Here is a 19,822-nt window from a genome sequence, read left to right on the forward strand (position 1 = left end):
GACTCGTGTAAGATGACCTACGAGCGGTCACGACCTGGTCAGGTTAAGGTCAGGTTACGGTCTGGTCATTGGGTCTCAGGAGCGCGGTTGATCAGCCCTGTTAGTGAGGGTGAAAGTAACTCAACACTGGCCCCTGAGCCAACACAGCTGCCCAGGCAGGCCACACACTGCAAGAGGACTTTAATACAGAACTCAATGGGGGAACAACAACAACAGAATAAGCATATATATATATATACTGTATAAACACAGTGGGAAAAATACCATTTAAACAGAGGGGAACAGACCATAATATACTTATAATACACTTCAGAGTAAAAAAATGTTTCCATGACAGAAAAGTGTTTTATGACACACTTAAAAAAGCATTTCCTGGATGTATCAAAGTAGCTCTAGTCTAAACTATAATAGTTAAGTCACATTTTTCCATGACAAGGATATTTTTTTCAGATGCAATCCATTGTCCAGTACTATTATTTACATAATTTAATACCACAACTTCTTGGCCACTTAGCCAGTGTGACGATACATATATTTTTTAACTCACATCCCCAAAATCCACTGTCAAAGTGAAACAATATTTACAGACAACATCACAGACCGAAGCAGACTTACTGTAGCTTTATGATTCAACTACATGGTGCAGATCAAATTTGTGGACTGAACGAAAGCGATGATGAACATGCTGTTGGACCAAAGTAAAATAATGTTCCCCTTTCCAGAAATCATTCCAGTGAAAGATATTTTAATTCACAAAAGTATGATAAAATTATAAATTAATCTGAAACTGCTCAAAGTAACACTACAACTGAAAAAAAAGGCATAAAGTAATTCACATCTACTGTATACAACACCAACAAGAGATAGAAACTATTTTGTTTCCTCTTTAAATGTCTTACTAAAACAACCCTCTGGATCAGAGCATCTGGACGGCGGACCGTCATTGGATGGCGCTGTTTGGAGGACTGTCCGTTGGTGAGGCTGTACAGTTACATGCAGATGAACAAGACTGTCAGCCTCCTGGTCTTTTACCACAGCCACAAGGTAATAAACCCAGCCTATTCCTACAATTTCTCTTCTTTAAAATTCTACAATTTCTCTTCTTTAAAACCTTATACCTAACCCTAACCTTAAATTAAGATCAAAAAGCTAATTGTTGTTTTTATGGATTTTTACAACGCAGACATTTTTGACTTTGTGGCTGTGCTATCTAGTGAATAGCCCTGCTTTGCTGCTGTTGCCCCTTTGTGCTACAGGCATTGGTGAACGACATGGAGATTCAAAGTCTCATGTAGGCAGAGTGTTTGAGAGCAGTGAGGCCAGTGTGTCTGCAGAGCAGAGTGGTCTGGTTCAGATCTGGCTCAGATGGCAAGCTGCAGCTTGGTCAGGTTCCTCTGGTGCATGTTGTGGTGACGAACCAGCTCATCAGACCTGGCAAACTTCTTCTGACAGTTGGGCCATCTGCAGTTGAACGGCTTCTCGCCTAGGAGAGGGAGAGAGAGCTGTTAGGTAGTATCTGGTTTAAATTATACTGAAGGGGAGGAAGGGATTAAATTAATTTCCTATGATCATTTTAGATCACTTTCAGTAAAATAACATATCCTAGATTTGTTTAAATACATTTTTTTCATTTACATTTTAGTTATTTAGCAGACACTCTTATCCAGAGCGACTTACAGTTAGTGAGTGCATACATAATTTTTTATACTGGCACCCCATGGGAATCGAACCCACAAAGCCTTGAGCTCTACATACTGATTGTTCATGAAAAGGGAAGTACCTAACTAAGTTCTAAGCAGAAAAGAGATAAGTAGATGTGGAAAAATAAAAGTTTACGCACTTGTTTTACCTGTATGAGTCCGGGTGTGGGTCTTAAGGTGGTCAGACCGTGAGAACTTTCTCTGACACGTCTCGCACTGGAACGGTTTAACCCCTAGGCACACACAGAGGGAGAGAGACAGAGTAGAGCAGAGGCCAGGAGGGAGGCCATTCCAAAGAGAGCCAGAGCTACAGTGGTCCATTAACAATAGAGAGGAAAGAGAGATGGAGGGAGCAGAGAGATGGAGGAAAGAGAAAAGAGAGAGAGAGAGAGAGAGAGAGAGAGAGAGAGAGAGAGAGAGAGAGAGAGAGAGAGAGAGGGTAAACCTGTGTGTCTTCGCTGGTGTCTCTTGAGCTGGTCTGACCTGGAGAACCTTCGTCCACAGTCGGTAAAGTCACACTGGTAGGGTTTCTCACCTGGAGGGAGGGTAGAGGGGAACACAGAGAGGGCTTTGGTACAACGAGACCTGGATCACTGATACACTGGTCTGTTACTGTAATAGGGTTTGATCTATGGTTGCCCTGGCTCTTACCTGTGTGTTTCCTGCCGTGCATCTGTAGGTGGGACAGTTTGAAGTATCGTTTGTTGCAGCCAGGATATGCACACATGAATGGCCTCTTCTCATTGGTCTCTGAGCGAACAATGGCGGGGGCGATACCTGGCACCCGTCGGACATCCTGTGATGTGGCGCACACACACACACACACACACACACACACACACACACACACACACACACACACACACACACACACACACACACACACACACACACACACACACACACACACACACACACACACACACAGTGAGCGATGGTACAGGTTTAGAACCACAACATATCATACAAAGAGATAACAGTAACTAAGCTACCTACTAGTCTCTTACAGCAAAAGGTAACTCAAAAATAATGACCAATTAACAAAGGCCAAGGCAAAAGAAGTGTGATTATCTCACTAAGGGGGACTCATTATACTGGAATTAGCCGTAAAATGATCGCTCAAATTTACTCCATGCCACTGATTTAGTCTCTAAACGTAAGTCGTTAGTCACGGACGTTAGGCAGACCCCATCTCAGTTGTCCATGCCCCCCTGTACTCCTCCCCTTCTTCCCCCCCGCCCCCCCTCCCTCTCCCCTTCTCCTCCTCCCTTCCTCCCTCCCCCAGACCCTGATACCCATCTGCTGTTCATTAGGATGTGCTTAGTGTAATGGGCTCTGTGGGCACTGGCGAACTAAATAATAGTGTTAGCAGCCTATTGATAAGTAAATTATTTCAGTGTTTCATGGCACTGCTGTACTGCCTGCCTTGTTCCTTATCTAGACACCAACACTTCACAGAGGGGGCAGAGCCAATGTTGGGATTGTCAAATAAAAGCATTTCTGAGCACCAAGAGTACAAACACACTTACTGACATGTCCACTTAGACCTGACTTTCCAAAAATATACTTTTCCATACCATACATTTCAAATGTTTCCTCCAAGTATGTATTTTTTTGTGAATGAGGTTTTCCTGAATTCATTTCACTTGAGAACAATGAGAAGGGAGAAAGACATACCGAACGTTCCATTTTGAATGAGAATAGGTCTGGAGAATCTCTGCTCTCTGTGCTTTAAAGCTGTTGACGGACACTAATTAAGATCTAATGATTTTATTAACATGGGCCTGCATATGGAAACTATCTTTATTGTTAATGGATTTCTTGAAAGTGATTCCTCTTCCATTTTCATCCTGAGATGCCTTTTAAATGTCTCAACTGTTCTGTCAGAGGCCTGCTTCCTCTCGTATAGTCTGCTCATTACGTCAGGCTCTTTCCTCCTTGTTTTCTGACTCTACCTCTCTAGTCTCTCCCACCTCCTCCTCCTCTTCTGCCAGCACCCGTGCAGTGCCTGGGCTCGGGAGTAGAGGATGACCTTGTGCATTTAGGGAGTGTATGTGCGTGTGTGTTCATGCGAGAGTGTATGTGTGCTCCTTGTTCCGACCTTGGCCCTGAGCACATAAGGAAAGTTATGTATGGAGAGCAGGAATCTGAGTGTGTGACCTGGGTGTGAAGAATCCGTGAGAGGAAAAAACTGACCTGCATGCCTCTGAAGATGCCGTGTGTGTGGATGCGGTACTGGGTGCTGCAGCTATACACCATGGGAGTGTTGGGGTCACTTTCATAACCCGTAGCATGGCTGTCCACAAAGAGAAAGACACAAGAGCATTTTTAGTGAGGAATGATGTGACCATTTTCTATTTTTGTCTGCCAAATTACAATTCACATAAAAGCTGTTAGTTCAAGAGCATTCAGCAGCTTTAGGAGCGATGAAAAACAACAGAGTGGAAGTCAAGAAAATGTAGGATGCAATGTAGGATGAATGGCTATTATTTTCACGTCATTAAATGTACTGAAAAACTGCAGTAAATGGTCACTCCTGAAATATAGGGGAAAGTTGTTCAAAAGGGTCTCCTGTCCTAAATAAAGCTTGTCATTTAGGAGTTTAGCACTCTTCATATATCTAAGCCAGGTTCAGCAAAGTTGCACTGGCATTGTATTTCAATAGCATGCACAGAATAAATAAATGCAGAGAAATCACCAGCTATAACTTGTTTTGACATAGGGACAAATTGCTCTACGCATCACAGTGCAGTATATTCACCTAAAGCATCCAAAGTGGAACTCAGAGGAAAGACGAATGGTTAACTTCCTGTCATTCGCAGATTTATTCGTATGGTTAGGCCTCTCTCTTTGACCCTGGATTAACACACGTTCAAGCTGCATACTATATTAGTTTTCTTCAGTAAATAAGGGCATGTCTTAGTAAATCAAAGAGGATCTGGTTAACTCTGCAAGACCTGGTTGTCACCCACCTACTACTCTCAATCAAATAGAGGTACAGGATAAGGACATTGCACAAAAGGACCATGATCAATTGTAGTATATCCAGAAATATTAAATATGTATGAAACATAGTTTAGGGATCGTGTGCGATTCTCGGTATTGTGTACTAGCCTACTTACTTTAGAAATGGAAATGTTTGCTGAACACTTATTAAGCCTCTGAAAGCATTAATTGAAGATGGTTCAGTTACGTACACTGTAGCTACAGCATTTCAAGACAGCTAAGGTTCACATTTAGTCTCATAATATCCAGACGGCAATATCTATCATTAGTCTTAAAAAGCAATCTGTAATTGTTGTATTTCATGGAAGGAGGGGGTTGTATCCTGTACAGTTAAATTATGAATACATGGTTGAGAGGGCATAAAGCAGTCTTTGTCTCTGCTCTTTCCAAGGACAGCCGGAGTCGAGACAGTGAAGCTGCATACTGCAGTAAATCTCCCCACAGTTCATTCATTCACTCATTCATTGTGGCGATAAACACCTCAGACTCACGTTAACGTATACAGCCAGGACCTGGGGAGGGAGACAGGGCTGGGGAGGCAGACTGGGCTGGGGAGGGAGACTGGGCTGGGAAGGGAGACAGGGCTGGGGAGGCAGACTGGGCTGGGAAGAAGGACGGGGCTGGGGAGCGAGACTGGGCTGGGGAGGGAGACTGGGCTGGGAAGGGAGACAGGGCTGGGGAGGCAGACTGGGCTGTGGAGGGAGACCGGGCTGGGGAGGGAGACCGGGCTGGGGAGGGAGACCGGGCTGGGGAGGGAGACCGGGCTGGGGAGGGAGATGGGGCTGGAGAGGGAGACTAGGCTGGGGAGGGAGACTAGGCTGGGGAGGGAGACTGGGCTGGGGAGGGAGGGAGGGAGATGGGGCTGGGGAGGGAGACGTGGCTGGGAAGGGGAGGGTGCCGTTTATCTGGAAGATGCACATGCATACTTTGGCGTGCTGGGCTGGGAGGGAGACTGGGCTGGGAAGGGAGACGGGGCTGGGGAGCGAGACTGGGCTGGGGAGGGAGACTGGGCTGGGAAGGGAGACAGGGCTGGGGAGGGAGACTGGGCTGGGGAGGGAGACTGGGCTGGGAAGGGAGACAGGGCTGGGGAGGCAGACTGGGCTGTAGAGGGAGACCGGGCTGGGGAGGGAGACCGGGCTGGGGAGGGAGACCGGGCTGGGGAGGGAGATGGGGCTGGAGAGGGAGACAGGGCTGGGGAGGGAGACTAGGCTGGGGAGGGAGACTGGGCTGGGGAGGGAGGGAGGGAGATGGGTTGGGGAGGGAGACGTGGCTGGGGAGGGAGACGTGGCTGGGGAGGGAGACGGGGCTGGGGAGGGGAGGGTGCCGTTTATCTGGAAGATGCACATGCATACTTTGGCGTGCGTCCCTGGAGATGAGACTCCACGGACAGCCGGAGTCGAGACAGTGAAGCTACATGCTGCAATAAATCTCCCCACAGTTAATTCATTCACTAATTCGTTGTGGCGATAAACACCTCAGGCTCACGTTAACGTATACAGCCAGGACCTGGGGAGCGAGATGGAGCTGGGGAGGGAGACTGGGATGGGAAGGGAGACGGGACTGGGGAGGGAGACTGGGCTGGGGAGGGAGACAGGGCTGGGGAGGGAGACTGGGCTGGGGAGGGAGACCGGGCTGGGGAGGGAGACAGGGCTGGGGAGGGAGACTGGGCTGGGAAGGTAGACAGGGCTGGGGAGGGAGACTGGGCTGGGAAGGTAGACAGGGCTGGGGAGGGAGACTGGGCTGGGAAGGTAGACAGGGCTGGGGAGGGAGACCGGGCTGGGGAGGGAGACCGGGCTGGGGAGGGAGACTGGGATGGGGAGGGAGACCGGGCTGGGGAGGGAGACTGGGCTGGGGAGGGAGACCGGGCTGGGGGAGGGAGACTGGGCTGGGGAGGGAGACTGGGCTGGGGAGGGAGATGGGGCTGGGGAGGGAGACCGGGCTGGGGAGGGAGACCGGGCTGGGGAGGGAGACTGGGATGGGAAGGGAGACGGGACTGGGGAGCGAGATGGAGCTGGGGAGGGAGACTGGGATGGGAAGGGAGACGGGACTGGGGAGGGAGACTGGGCTGGGAAGGTAGACAGGGCTGGGGAGGGAGACTGGGCTGGGGAGGGAGACCGGGCTGGGGAGGGAGACCGGGCTGGGGAGGGAGACTGGGCTGGGGAGGGAGATGGGGCTGGGGAGGGAGACGGGGCTGGGGAGGGTGGCGTTTATCTGGAAGAGGCACATGCATACTTTGGCGTGCGTCCCTGGAGATGAGACTCCACGTCTGATTTTCCGCAGCCTAAGCACTAGAGTCCCTCTCATTTAGCAGCAGATTAATCATTCAGTCACCCCGGCCTCTGCTGGCTTTTTCGGGGAGGTGGTTGAAGGGTCAGACCCTCCCCTCCAGTCTAACTAAGCCCTGGCTCTGGATCCCTGGCTGGAGGATCCCAGGGGGAAAGCTATCCCATTGTGTAGGCCTACTGATTCCACTTCCACTACTCCTCAGTGCAGAGCCCTTCCCCTCCGTTACATGTCCCACGTGGTCAAGGCTGATGCCCCACACGGGAAAATTATAGCAGGATACATTTCCCAGCCAGGACAGACAAAACAGAGAGGCTAATTTAACATGCACACGATCTCCGGAGAAAACAGACAGAAACAAAGGGAGGGTTCGGGAGGAGGGGAGTTAGAAAAAGAGGGACACTGAAAATGACAACAAAGCAAGAATGAAAGAGGACATTTTCATTAGAGTAGTAAAGCAAGTAAAAAAGTATGTTTCCCCCTCAACTAGAGACAATGATGTAGTGGTAAGGAAATAGGTAGGTAAACTCTGATCACCGGTCGCGTGAAAAAAGTCACACTCCCTATACTTTCTCACTATACTTTCTCACTATACTTTCCCCCTATACTTTCTCACTATACTTTCTCACTATACTTTCTCTCTATACTTTCTCTCTATACTTTCTCACTATACTTTCTCTCTATACTTTCTCACTATACTTTCTCTCTATACTTTCTCTCTATACTTTCTCACTATACTTTCTCTCTATACTTTCTCACTATACTTTCTCTCTATACTTTCTCTCTATACTTTCTCTCTATACTTTCTCTCTATACTTTCTCACTATACTTTCTCTCTATACTTTCTCTCTATACTTTCTCACTATACTTACTATTACCTGCACAACCCAACTGTGTGTGTGTGTGTGTGTGTGTGTGTGTGTGTGTGTGTGTGTGTGTGTGTGTGTGTGTGTGTGTGTGTGTGTGTGTGTGTGTGTGTGTGTGTGTGTGTGTGTGTGTGTGTGTGTGTGTGTGTGTGTGTGTGTGTGTGTGTGTGCCAAAGAGGGTATTAGCTAAGAAAAAAGAAAAAAACAACCCATATGTGATCTGTGATAGAGGGAATATTTTTTATTTCTAATCACCTCAGTGAGAAATGATGTATGTCACAGGCCCCCTGTGGAGCCCCACTCTGCTACTAAATCAAATATTTAAACAATGCCAGTGAGTGGTCAAATGTGTGATTTAATGAAGGGAGCCCTCCACCACCTACACCCACCCCCTCCCTCTGCTATTCTGAGACTATGTGCAGATTAATGACTGTTAATCCAGATCAAAGAGGAATGTTTCAGATGACAGGAGCGGGTCACGCCGACATACCTCTTAATGGTGGAAGCCAGCGTGTTAACAGGGTTCCATGCCATGCATTCCAGCTGAGATGCCATTTGGTATAAATTATCACTGCTGGGATTTAAACAAATAGAAAACATTTTTAGGAATTTTTCCTCGGGACGAGGTGGTACCACCCTTTTCAGTGCAGACAAGCACCACAGGAGAGTCAGAGGATTATAACATTTGGCCCCATCTACACAGGTGCACCCTGGGTAACGGCTCATGAATGTGCCACACAATCAGGATCCGCCCACACTAACACCAACAGGGTGATGTGTTAATCATAGCCCTCCATAGCCCTCCATCCCTCAGAAACAAATAGCCATCTGTTATTAAGCGTCTGGCTCCAGGACCATTAGTTAACCTGCCAGGTGCTTTGCCAAACACATACTTTAGATGTATCACTGCCGCCCTTGACATTACATCGTTTTATCATACCACAGGAACAGCTCGCTGTAGTGGGATGCTCTGGTGCCTGGTACCCTCTACACTGACGGTAGCCTACACTCTGTCTAGTGATTACAGTACGTACAGTACAGTGCTCGGTAGAGTTTCACTTCAAATCAATTCAACTATTTGGATGACAGAGGGTTAAAGGATCCTGAGGGTTAAAGGATGATGAAGAGTGTATCCATTAGCACACTAATGTGAACTTTGCAATCTAAACCATTACTGTACATGGTTGGTACAGTCCTCGATGACAAGCTCTATACATACCTGAGACTTTCATCTCTTGATAAAATAACCAAATGTAGGGGCGTTTTGGTTTAAGGAGCTCTAAAGTTTCAGTCTTCATCCTCTACACCAGTGCTTCCCAACAGAACTTTGTCCCTGGTTACCTGGCTCTTAGTTTCATAAGTGGACGTGTTTTTATTTAATGTATTTCCAAAACGTTAAAAAGTGCATAACTGCCGTCTGACTGTATAAATACAGCGCTGTTGGTACCAGGCATTTGATTAGAGAGCGGCTTAGCGGTTTGATTTGAGGATTCCCAGCCCCTTCCCTTCTCCAGCAGATATCAGGCTGTTTATGGCAGCATGAGGTGCAGAGCCTGCAGAATGGGGCTTCCAGCGCATGTATCCAGTCTGACTAACACACTCTTATCAACTCCTATTCCCTTATTTTGAATCTTTATGTTCCCTGGAGCTGAAAACAAAATGTTAAAGGTATTCAAGGAATGCAAGCTAATTTTGTGCCATCTCAAGGCGAGGGAGTAAGCAGTTGTGTAAGGTTACACTGGGGTTCTCTCCCCTCAGAGGACAGTGAGCTACTTATCAGTAAGAGGAATTCAACATTGGCCTAAGACTGGAAACCAGTAGTGGATTACATCGTTTATCTTGGCCTGCTGAGCACTGCTCCCATTCTCTGTCTGGACAACTGTGATTCATTTATCTGGACATGGTCCTCATCCATACCATCTACATACTGTATTTAACTATTTAACTCAATGAAACATACTTGAAATATAAATAAAACACAGTAAATATGCTATTATCTTATTCTTTGTCAGGTCATGACTGCGATTTGAAAAAGCAGTGAATGGATTCAGTCCAATGGAAAGTTTTGAGAGTATAACTACAAACATGATAAATGCCTTTATTTGGATAATTTCCTGACTGGAAATCAGTACAGTCTCGTACTTCCAACTTCCTGCCACTGTTACTTTACTTCCTCCTTCCTCTAGCCACTGGGAGTGCTCAATGGCGGCGTGACTTTTCTACATTTAATTTTAGAACTATGTTGATGATGATTATTGTCTTCTATGACGGCAGCACAACCTTGGCCAGTCAGGACAGCTATAAAGGTGCAGCTTCCTGACCACCTTTAACTAACTTCAAGGACTAGAATCATCAAAACTATGTTTACTTATTAAGATGTCTGCCTGTTAGAATGCTTTGTAATGAATTGATTTTTGAGAAACAGGTGAGTGGTAGGCCTAAAGGGGTAGGGCTTCGGTGACTGGCAGGGTTGGGGCTAAGGTAACTGATAGGAGTGGGGCTAAGGTGACTGATAGGAGTGGGGCTAAGGTGAATGATAGGAGTGGGGCTAAGGTGACTGATAGGAGTGTGGCTAAGGTAACTGATAGGAGTGAGGCTAAGGTGACTGATAGGAGTGGGGCTAAGGTGACTGATAGGAGTGGGGCTAAGGTGACTGATAGGAGTGGGGCTAAGGTGACTGATAGGAGTGGGGCTAAGGTGACTGATAGGAGTGTGGCTAAGGTGACTGATAGGAGTGGGGCTAAGGTAACTGATAGGAGTGGGGCTAAGGTGCTGATAGGAGTGTGGCTAAGGTGAATGATAGGAGTGGGGCTAAGGTGACTGATAGGAGTGTGGCTAAGGTAACTGATAGGAGTGAGGCTAAGGTGACTGATAGGAGTGGGGCTAAGGTGACTGATAGGAGTGGGGCTAAGGTGAATGATAGGAGTGGGGCTAAGGTGACTGATAGGAGTGGGGCTAAGGTAACTGATAGGAGTGGGGCTAAGGTGCTGATAAGAGTGATGCTAAGGTGGCTGATAGGAGTAGGGCTAAGGTGACTGATAGGAGTGGGGCTAAGGTAACTGATAGGAGTGGGGCTAAGGTGACTGATAGGAGTGTGGCTAAGGTAACTGATAGGAGTGGGGCTAAGGTAACTGATAGGAGTGGGGCTAAGGTGACTGATAGGAGTGGGGCTAAGGTGACTGATAGGAGTGGGGCTAAGGTGACTGATAGGAGTGGGGCTAAGGTGACTGATAGGAGTGGGGCTAAGGTGACTGATAGGAGTGGGGCTAAGGTGGCTGATAGGAGTGTGGCTAAGGTGACTGATATGAGTGGGGCTAAGGTGACTGATAGGAGTGGGGCTAAGGTAACTGATAGGAGTGGGGCTAAGGTGACTGATTGGAGTGTGGCTAAGGTGACTGATAGGAGTGGGGCTAAGGTGACTGATAGGAGTGGGGCTAAGGTGACTGATAGGAGTGGGGCTAAGGTGACTGATTGGAGTGGGGATAAGGTGACTGATTGGAGTGGGGATAAGGTGATTGATAGGAGTGGGGCTAAGGTGACTGATAGGAGTGTGGCTAAGGTGACTGATAGGAGTGGGGCTAAGGTGACTAATAGGAGTGTGGCTAAGGTGACTGATAGGAGTGGGGCTAAGGTGCCTGATTGGAGTGGGGCTAATGTGACTGATAGGAGTGGGGCTAAGGTGCCTGATAGGAGTGGGGCTAAGGTGCCTGATAGGAGTGGGGCTAAGGTGACTGATTGGAGTGGGGCTAAGGTGACTGATAGGAGTGGGGCTAAGGTGACTGATTGGAGTGTGGCTAAGGTGACTGATAGGAGTGGGGCTAAGGTGACTGATTGGAGTGGGGCTAAGGTGCTGATAGAAGTGTGGCTAAGGTGACTGATAGGAGTGTGGCTAAGGTGACTGATAGGAGTGGGGCTAAGGTGACTGATAGGAGTGGGGCTAAGGTGACTGATAGGAGTGTGGCTAAGGTGACTGATAGGAGTGGGGCTAAGGTGACTGATAGGAGTGGGGCTAAGGTAACTGATAGGAGTGTGGCTAAGGTGACTGATAGGAGTGTGGCTAAGGTGACTGATAGGAGTGGGGCTAAGGTGACTGATAGGAGTGTGGCTAAGGTGACTGATAGGAGTGGGGCTAGGGTGACTGATAGGAGTGTGGCTAAGGTGACTGATAGGAGTGGGGCTAAGGTGACTGATAGGAGTGTGGCTAAGGTGACTGATAGGAGTGTGGCTAAGGTGACTGATAGGAGTAGGGCTAAGGTGACTGATAGGAGTGTGGCTAAGGTGACTGATAAGAGTGTGGCTAAGGTGACTGATAGGAGTGTGGCTAAGGTGAGTGGCAGGGATGTGATGTCAGGTAAGGCCAAGTTAATCTACTGTAGTGGGGCGGCTCCAGTACTCACCTGTTGTAAGGGTTCCTCAGCAGTAGGGCTTGGCTGCCTGTACAGCTGTCTGATGGGGTGTGGCATCCATACACGGGTGGAGGGACAGGATACGGCTGCTCACCTACACAAACAAAATACAATTATTACCCACCAACTCCACTGATTGAGAATTAAAACAGTGCGATGGTACATTAAGGAGTGCTTCACAACTGCACTGGGGTAAGTTTCCTGATAGATGTGTAGCTAATGTGGTACTTTATCCTCTACGGGATCAGTGTCCCATATATGGGACGGTTGAGCTAACGTGCCCTAATGTGATTAGCATGACTGTTGTAACTAACAGCAAACTTTCCAGGACATAGACATGTCTTATATGGGCAGAAAGCTTAAATTCTTGTTAATCTAACTGCACTGTCCAATTTACAGTAGCTATTACAGTGACAAAATACCAGGCTATTGTTTGAGGAGAGTGCACAACAACAAAAAACGTATCACGGCAACTGGTTTGATACATTCACCTCTGAAGGTAAATAATGTACTTACATTCAGTAATCTTGCTCTGATTTTGTCATCCTAAGGGTAAAATGAAGCATAGTTTTGTTTGATATTCAAATGTAGGAACTTGGTTCTACAGTTTGAACCCCTGCTGTCTCTGGCTCCACACCCACCCCGCCCGGCCATCTAGATATGTGAAAGTTAGTATATAAGCTAATGATCCATCATGAATGACATTCCTGGGAGTGTGTAAACTTACATTTTGTATTACCATATAATTTGTGTATGTTCTCTATAGTTATGTACTTGAAAATGTATCAATTGACCAATTTGGCACATTTGGGCAGACTTGATACAAAATAGTCCAGTATTGCAACGCTTCACTGAATCAATCTGAAACTTTGCACACACACTGCTGCCATCTAGTGGGCAAGATCTAAATTGCGCCTAAACTGCAATATTATAGTGTGGCCTTTCTCTTGCATTTCAAAGATGATGGAACAAAAAAAAAATAGAAAATGCATGTTTTTTTGTTTGTATTATCTTTTACCAGATCTAATGTGTTATATTCTCCTACATTAATTTTACATTTCCACAAACTTCAAAGTGTTTCCTTTCAAATGGTATCAAGATTATTCATATCCTTGCTTCAGATCCTGAGCTACAGGCAGTTTTATTTTTTTATTTTATTTTACCTTTATTTAACTAGGCAAGTCAGTTAAGAACAAATTCTTATTTACAATGACGGCCTACACCGGCCAAACCCGGACGACACTGGGCCAATTGTGCGCCGCCCTATGGGACTCCCAATCACTGCTGGTTGTGATACAGCCTGGAATCGAACAAGGGGGTCTGTAGTGACGCCTCAAGCACTGAGATGCAGTGCCTTAGACCGCTGCGCCACTCACTCGGGAGCCCAGTTAGATTTGGGTATGTCGTTTTAGGTGAAAATTGAAAAAAAGGGTCCGATCCTTAAGAGGACATTATACTGTCTGGGTCTCGAAGTACCACGTTAACTACGAAGCTTTCAGGAAACTCATACCTGGTCCAATGGAGCTGTTTGTCTGACAGCGCCTCCTCTAAGAAAAACTATCCTGAGAGGGACATTGAGAAAGAAACCTGTGAACTGTGTCCGAATATAAACAGCACTGAGGCTGTTCTTTGAAACCGTAAAGCACACTGACTCTTTTTGCTATTTCAAAGTGCAAATGAAGGATCTCTGCTTCGGCTCTGCCTCCACATGTTGTGAATGGGTCCCAGGGCAGTTCTAAACATTCCAAAAACCTTGTATTGCCGTTTCCTCCAGTTATAATTTCTATAAAGAGAGCCCAAGATTTACAACATCACATTAATACAATTAGCAACACACACATCCAGCTGTTTACTAACATAATGACCATGGATGAAGAAAAGGACCATAAAAAAAAAGATGCCATTAATTTATGACACTGACATAAAGGTCAGTGTCAGACTTAACCTCACAGTGACTTTAAGATGGAGGCCACTCCCTAGGTGAGGAGTACGGAGTTCACAATACACGTTTAACATGTAGAACCCTCTGTGGAAAATGTTCTACCTGGAACCAAAAAGGGTTCTTCAAAGGGTTCTCCTATGGGGACTGCCAAAGAACCCTTTTAGATTCTAGATAGCATCCTTGCATGTATGCACGCACACACATATGAACGCTCACACACACACACACACACACACACACACACACACACACACACACACGCACGCACGCACGCACACACACGCACGCACGCACGCACACACACACACACAAGCATGTACTCTCTCTCTCTCTCTCTCTCTCTCTCTCTCTCTCTCTCACACATGTACGCACACATGCACACGCACGCACACACACTCACACACACACACACATTGCAGTAATCTAGGTGATATGAGAATATTGTGCTGTTTACCCATACTGGTCTGCTGAGCGAGGGAGTTTTCATCTTTAAAGGAGTGGTTGAGGAACTGGGAGGAGTGGTGTGTGGGAGTGTGACCGTAATTAGTGACACCATCGAAAGCACTGTAACCTGTAAAGACAAAGAAGAAAGGTTTAGAAAAACTAAATGAATAGACTTTCAGAACATGGAAGTAGGTAAAAACATGTTTACGTGGTAAAAGTTACTGTATCAATTATGAGTTAGCTCATTGGCTAACATTCAGCGCCCTAACCATTTGTGCTGAATGGGTAGGTAAATTCCCTCCCTCCCTCCTCAAACCCCAGTCGCCCCCGCGTTGGGGTGAGAGTGAAAGGGTCCTGAGTGAAAACAAACTGTGGCAGGACACTGGAGGGCTGACACCAGGTTCAGGGCTGAATCATGCCTATGTCTGACCCAGGGTGGGGCACCAGATGATCAATCACACACCAGCTAACAGCAACGCCATTAATTACACACCAGCTAACAGCAACGCCATTAATTACACACCAGCGCAACTTTCACCAGCGGCCCAGCAGGGTTAACTCAAAACTCATTAAAGAGCTCTATTTGTCTTCCATCCCTGTCTGACTGACTGAGTAGAGGAGGACTGATCCCCATCACATTACACAGGGCTGGTCTGGGTCACAGTGGGCATAGTGAAGGGCACTGCCTAGGCAGTTTGTGTGCATGGCAGTGTCCTCACCTTAGACCAGTCTGCTTTATGCATTGCAGTGCAGTGGGATGTGAAGAAATACCAAATTCACCTACAAAGTGATCTGACATGTTTCCTTTATCTCTTCTAAAATATAATGTGTTGAATATTAATTCTAACAGTTTATTTGTTGGTTTGATGGTTATGAACTTCTTATAAACCATTGCGAAATATATTATGAACCATTCACAAGCCATTTATTACTAGGACCAGTAATCAAAGCTAAATCACTGAACAACCGCCTTAAGGGTAATAATAAATTATAAAGTTATACCAAAGTGTTAAAACGTTACAGAAGTAATTGTGAATAGTCAACCCATAACCTAATTAATATTCAGACGCAAAGCTTCTAATTCTATAAATTAGTGCTTTCATCAATAAAAACACATTTTACAGTGACTATATATATACTGTAGATATTAATAACTTCAGAATCCCATCTTTGTTTCCCCAGTAATTGTATTTCGATGTGTCTTCTTTTTTACTGTTCATTTTGACAAAGCAGGCCTAGAAGTAGCCTACAAATCTTGAAATAATACTTAAAGAAATATTGTTATGCTTTTACATACTATTACAGAATTTCCATGTATTACAGATGTCATGGTAAATCAAGGGAAGTCATTTATAAAACTTTGCAACAATGGAATATCTGAATGATAGGCCTACTTAAAAACAATACGTTCATTAAAAAAACTAAACATAATAAAAAGGGTTATGTTTTGAAGGGTAACACAAATATTTTCCGTTTTGGACCATTGTGTACAAGGAAAGTCCCTACCATAATTCATTAACTAGTTTATTATCTGGCTCTCCTCTTCCACTCAAGTAAAGACAACACACACACATGGAATTACACAAGCACAAGTACATTGACAAAACAGACCCAAATACACACATAATACCTGTCCTCACACTAACTAGTTTGGACTGTGTCATTTCGCATGGTAACCATAAACAGATCACCAGTACAGTGGATTCTCCCTCAGTGAGCATCAGTGTATTATCTGTATCTAGTGAAAGTGACCTGCCTGAGTTTTAGCCATGGCTTGTTTGCACTGCTTGGCCAGACACAGGAGGGGTGTGATAAGGTGGTCGAAGGTTGGACAAGCCTTTTGATACTGATGTTAGTTCTAATTAATCCGACATTCAAAGTGCAGACAGATTACATTTGGGGTGCGAGCACTGGTGACCCCAGCAGCCCTGAAGAGAAATCGCAGAGCTTGACTACAAATAGCTCATGTCATAATAATATAACTTTCAAAAAACGTGAAAATCAGGAGCCAGGTAGATGTCACTCACAATTGGTCAGCTTCAGATAATATTTTACTGATTTAAGGAGTTATACTGAGATTAGTTGATGTCAACTTACTACAAGTTCACATGTAATTACATTTTCTGTCACTGAGACTTTTCTTTCCTTAATTTATATTAATTTAGCATTATCTTCTATAGCCAATACAGTAGCTGTATGCCATGGCTAATGAATGGTTCAGTTCAGCATAATACTGATGCCGTTAATACTGAATGTTTAGTATGTGTATACCCTTTCAACCCCTAGACTCCTAAACATTTGTATTTGCAACAATAAATTGTAATAAAAGTCCACACTAAAGGCGAAGTTTCTTTGAAAACTACACACTCTCATTGGCTACTATATGATCAGTTTAACTATACCACAGCTGCTGTTAGAATTTCAGAGATCAAATTGTGCGTCCACGTTTAAGGAAAATAATCTATTCTGTTTGAAAATAATTTGGGTTAGAATGACACATTCATTTAAAAGCAATGTCAGAAGTTCATAATATAATTCCTAATGAAAATGACTGACTATAGCATATAGTAATGATAAATCATTTAAACAGCACAAAGTTCAAATAATACAATGTTTCTAATAATGCACTAATTATAAATTCACAAAATCAATCATGTTACTTAAAGTTCTTATAAGGTAATAAAGAAAACTGCATATCAAATGCAGACATTTTCTACATTGTAAACTAATGTCAACAAATTGTAATTGTACTGTGCTGGCAATAAGATCAGTTATTTACAATGACATATACAATAGCATAATAAAACACAAGCTTAACCTAAACAAATGTAAACCTCAATATGAGCTTGACATTATGAATGTATTTACTGTTCATCTGACCTTTTTTCAGGTCTATCTATCATTCATTTGTTTGTTTATTAATCATGAACTAAACACAACTGTACATCACCAGAGTTAGCAAAAACTGTAGGCAGGGAAATAGTCATATAAGAATAAAAACATAAAAGCGCAATAACTGTGCAAAATGATACAGAAGGACTAGGAGCATACCACCTGTTTAAACTATAATGAACATACTGAACTCTACTAAACAAATGCCATCTTTCTGTGAATGAAAATATTGAATAAACCGAATATCGAGTCCTAGTGCAACCACAATAACATTTTACTACACTAATCTCCAAAATAGATGATTATGGTTGATCTTACCCTGGTTCCTGGAAGAGGGCTGGGTGTCCATACAGTTGGTCAGGTAGGGTGCGTTGCTGAACATCCTTGGCTGGCTTGGTGGGGGCTGGCTGGGTGGAGGGGGGGCCCCGAAGGCCCCGTACCTGCAGGCCCCTGTGCCAGTGAACTGGCCAGAGAAGTGCAGGGTGAAGGCACTCAGGCCACAGTGAGGGTCCTCCTGGGGATCCCCAGAGCTCCAGCTGGGCTCCTGCTTGATGAAGGAGTGGGGGGCCAGCGAGCTGTAGGGGGCGCCAGTGTGGAAGTCCAGTACAGGGCCCCACTGAGGGGCACTGCTGACGGGCAGGGTACAGTTCCCGTTCCCTCCTGGCAGGGCTGGCACCGGGGGCAGCAGGGCGTTGAGGTCACGCACGTCTGAGCCCATCTCTGTTGGAGCAACCGCACCTGGAAACCAGTCTGTCCAAAAACCCGACAGGATCGCTCTGAAAATGGACCTAAGTCTTCTTCGGCGTTCTGATGTACCAGCTCCTGGTTCTGTGGAAACTTAAGTCCAACAAAGCTTCATTGTGGCATAGGAAGACAGCTTTTTTCAAGGAAAACACACACAAATCCCCCCAAACGAAAGTCGAACAATAGTAAGTGTCTGTTTTGTGTGCTGTGGTAGATAGTCCATGTAGTGGAGAGAGAGAGAGGTGTCTGTCTGGAGGTCTAACCTGGGGAGCGTTCTCTCAGCTCTGTCAATGGAGGAGAAAGAGTGGGAGAGGAAGACAGGAGGAGAGGGGTAGCCCTCTATTCCTTTACTCATGCGTCTGTTTTCTTTAGAGCCCACAAAGCTCAAATACAGACCCAGTGAGAAGGCTGGAGGAGGAGCCAAGGCCAATGAGCAAGAGGGATGAGTGCTGGGCTTCATTAATTTAGTACTGCCCCTCACTTTAAACGCCTATCTCTCTGTGCACTCTAAATGAGCCTGCACTCGTGTGTGTGTTTGTGAGTAAGAGAGAGAGAGAGAGAGAGAGAGAGAGAGAGAGAGAGAGAGAGAGAGAGAGAGAGAGAGAGAGAGAGAGAGAGAGAGAGAGAGAGAGAGAGAGAGAGAGAGAGAGAGAGAGAGAGAGAGAGAGAGAGAGAGAGAGAGAGAGAGAGAGAGAGAGAGAGAGTTCCATTTGAATAGAAAGAAGTTGGGGGATTTAGAAATAATAATACAATTGTACATCCTTTCACTAATCTTTTCGCAGCATGTCCAAATAAATTGTCAGTACCAATATTACTGCTTGATTTTAATTGAACAGGATTATTCATTGAATCTTTGGATGTTGCCTAATAGTTCGATTTTGAATTATTATTACTGTGTGTTTAACTTATTCCTGAGGTGGCTTATTTCTAATCATGAGCTTTATCCAACAAATAGGACATATGGGATGTTGATACATACTTTATATTACTGCATACGAAGAACAACAACATGTGTAGGCTATATGCTTCTGAAATAACAATATAATTTCACATCTCACATATTGTTGGTCATGTATAACTGGAACAGACACTTACATTAGCTAAAGCTTGTTAACGCAATTAAATCAATGTCTCTTTTTCATATAGTGCGACATGATGAGGATGTCGCCTTGGTTCGGTGAGATGCCCATAGCTGTCTCTCATGTGCTTCCTCACTGCACGTAGCCTAGGCTGTATCATCAATACATTCAAAGTTGTCTATTTACGATTTTTTTTTTTGCCTAAATACAACATGAACAATGGAGTGACATTCTCGTCTCTCAAAATGATGTCATAGCCTGAATATGTTTTAACATTGATTAAATAAGCGGCTCCTATAAAGGTAAAACAATTTGTTTTTCGAGAGGTGCCTTAGTCAATTATCTTCTGATTGGTATATTTAATTGTTTTGACTAAATGTATTCTGATCATTCCTGTCATTTTTCTTAATTTGTTCACTCTATCTCTAAACATTCTATGAAGTTTATCGAAAAAGTTGAA

The 19,822-nt window shown here is 45.0% G+C and overlaps 1 protein-coding gene across 4 annotated transcripts; it reads right to left on the bottom strand.

Moving 5' to 3' along the window:
* Positions 1 to 606: 606 nt before the first annotated feature.
* wt1a (WT1 transcription factor a) lies at positions 607 to 18,626 on the bottom strand. Of its 4 annotated transcripts, none has more exons than XM_041837864.2 (9): positions 17,858 to 18,626; positions 14,658 to 14,774; positions 12,253 to 12,355; positions 8,346 to 8,429; positions 3,897 to 3,996; positions 2,352 to 2,496; positions 2,146 to 2,235; positions 1,850 to 1,933; positions 607 to 1,483 (listed from the first exon to the last, which is right to left on the bottom strand). In XM_041837864.2, exons 1-9 carry the CDS (start codon positions 18,255 to 18,257, stop codon positions 1,362 to 1,364), a joined length of 1,245 nt encoding a protein of 414 aa, XP_041693798.1. In that variant the 5' UTR covers positions 18,258 to 18,626; the 3' UTR covers positions 607 to 1,361. The 4 variants fall into 4 exon arrangements, with proteins under 4 accessions (XP_041693798.1, XP_041693795.1, XP_041693800.1 ...); XM_041837861.2 differs by having other exon boundaries at positions 1,841 to 1,933; XM_041837866.2 differs by lacking the exon at positions 8,346 to 8,429.
* Positions 18,627 to 19,822: the final 1,196 nt, after the last annotated feature.

The sequence above is a fragment of the Coregonus clupeaformis genome, chromosome 6 (assembly GCF_020615455.1).
Source record: "Coregonus clupeaformis isolate EN_2021a chromosome 6, ASM2061545v1, whole genome shotgun sequence".
NCBI lineage: Eukaryota > Metazoa > Chordata > Actinopteri > Salmoniformes > Salmonidae > Coregonus > Coregonus clupeaformis.

Bases quoted from the DNA above. Each gene is read 5' to 3' on its own strand.
- wt1a (XM_041837861.2), bottom strand. From the start codon at position 18,257: ATGGGCTCAGACGTGCGTGACCTCAACGCCCTGCTGCCCCCGGTGCCA. The intron at 12,356-14,657 runs GTAAACAGCACA...TTGTTTGTGTAG, and splicing joins CGCTCAGCAGACCAGTATGG to GTGAGCAGCCGTATCCTGTC. The intron at 1,934-2,145 runs GTTTACCCTCTC...GTGTGTGCCTAG, and splicing joins ACACCAGCGAAGACACACAG to GGGTTAAACCGTTCCAGTGC.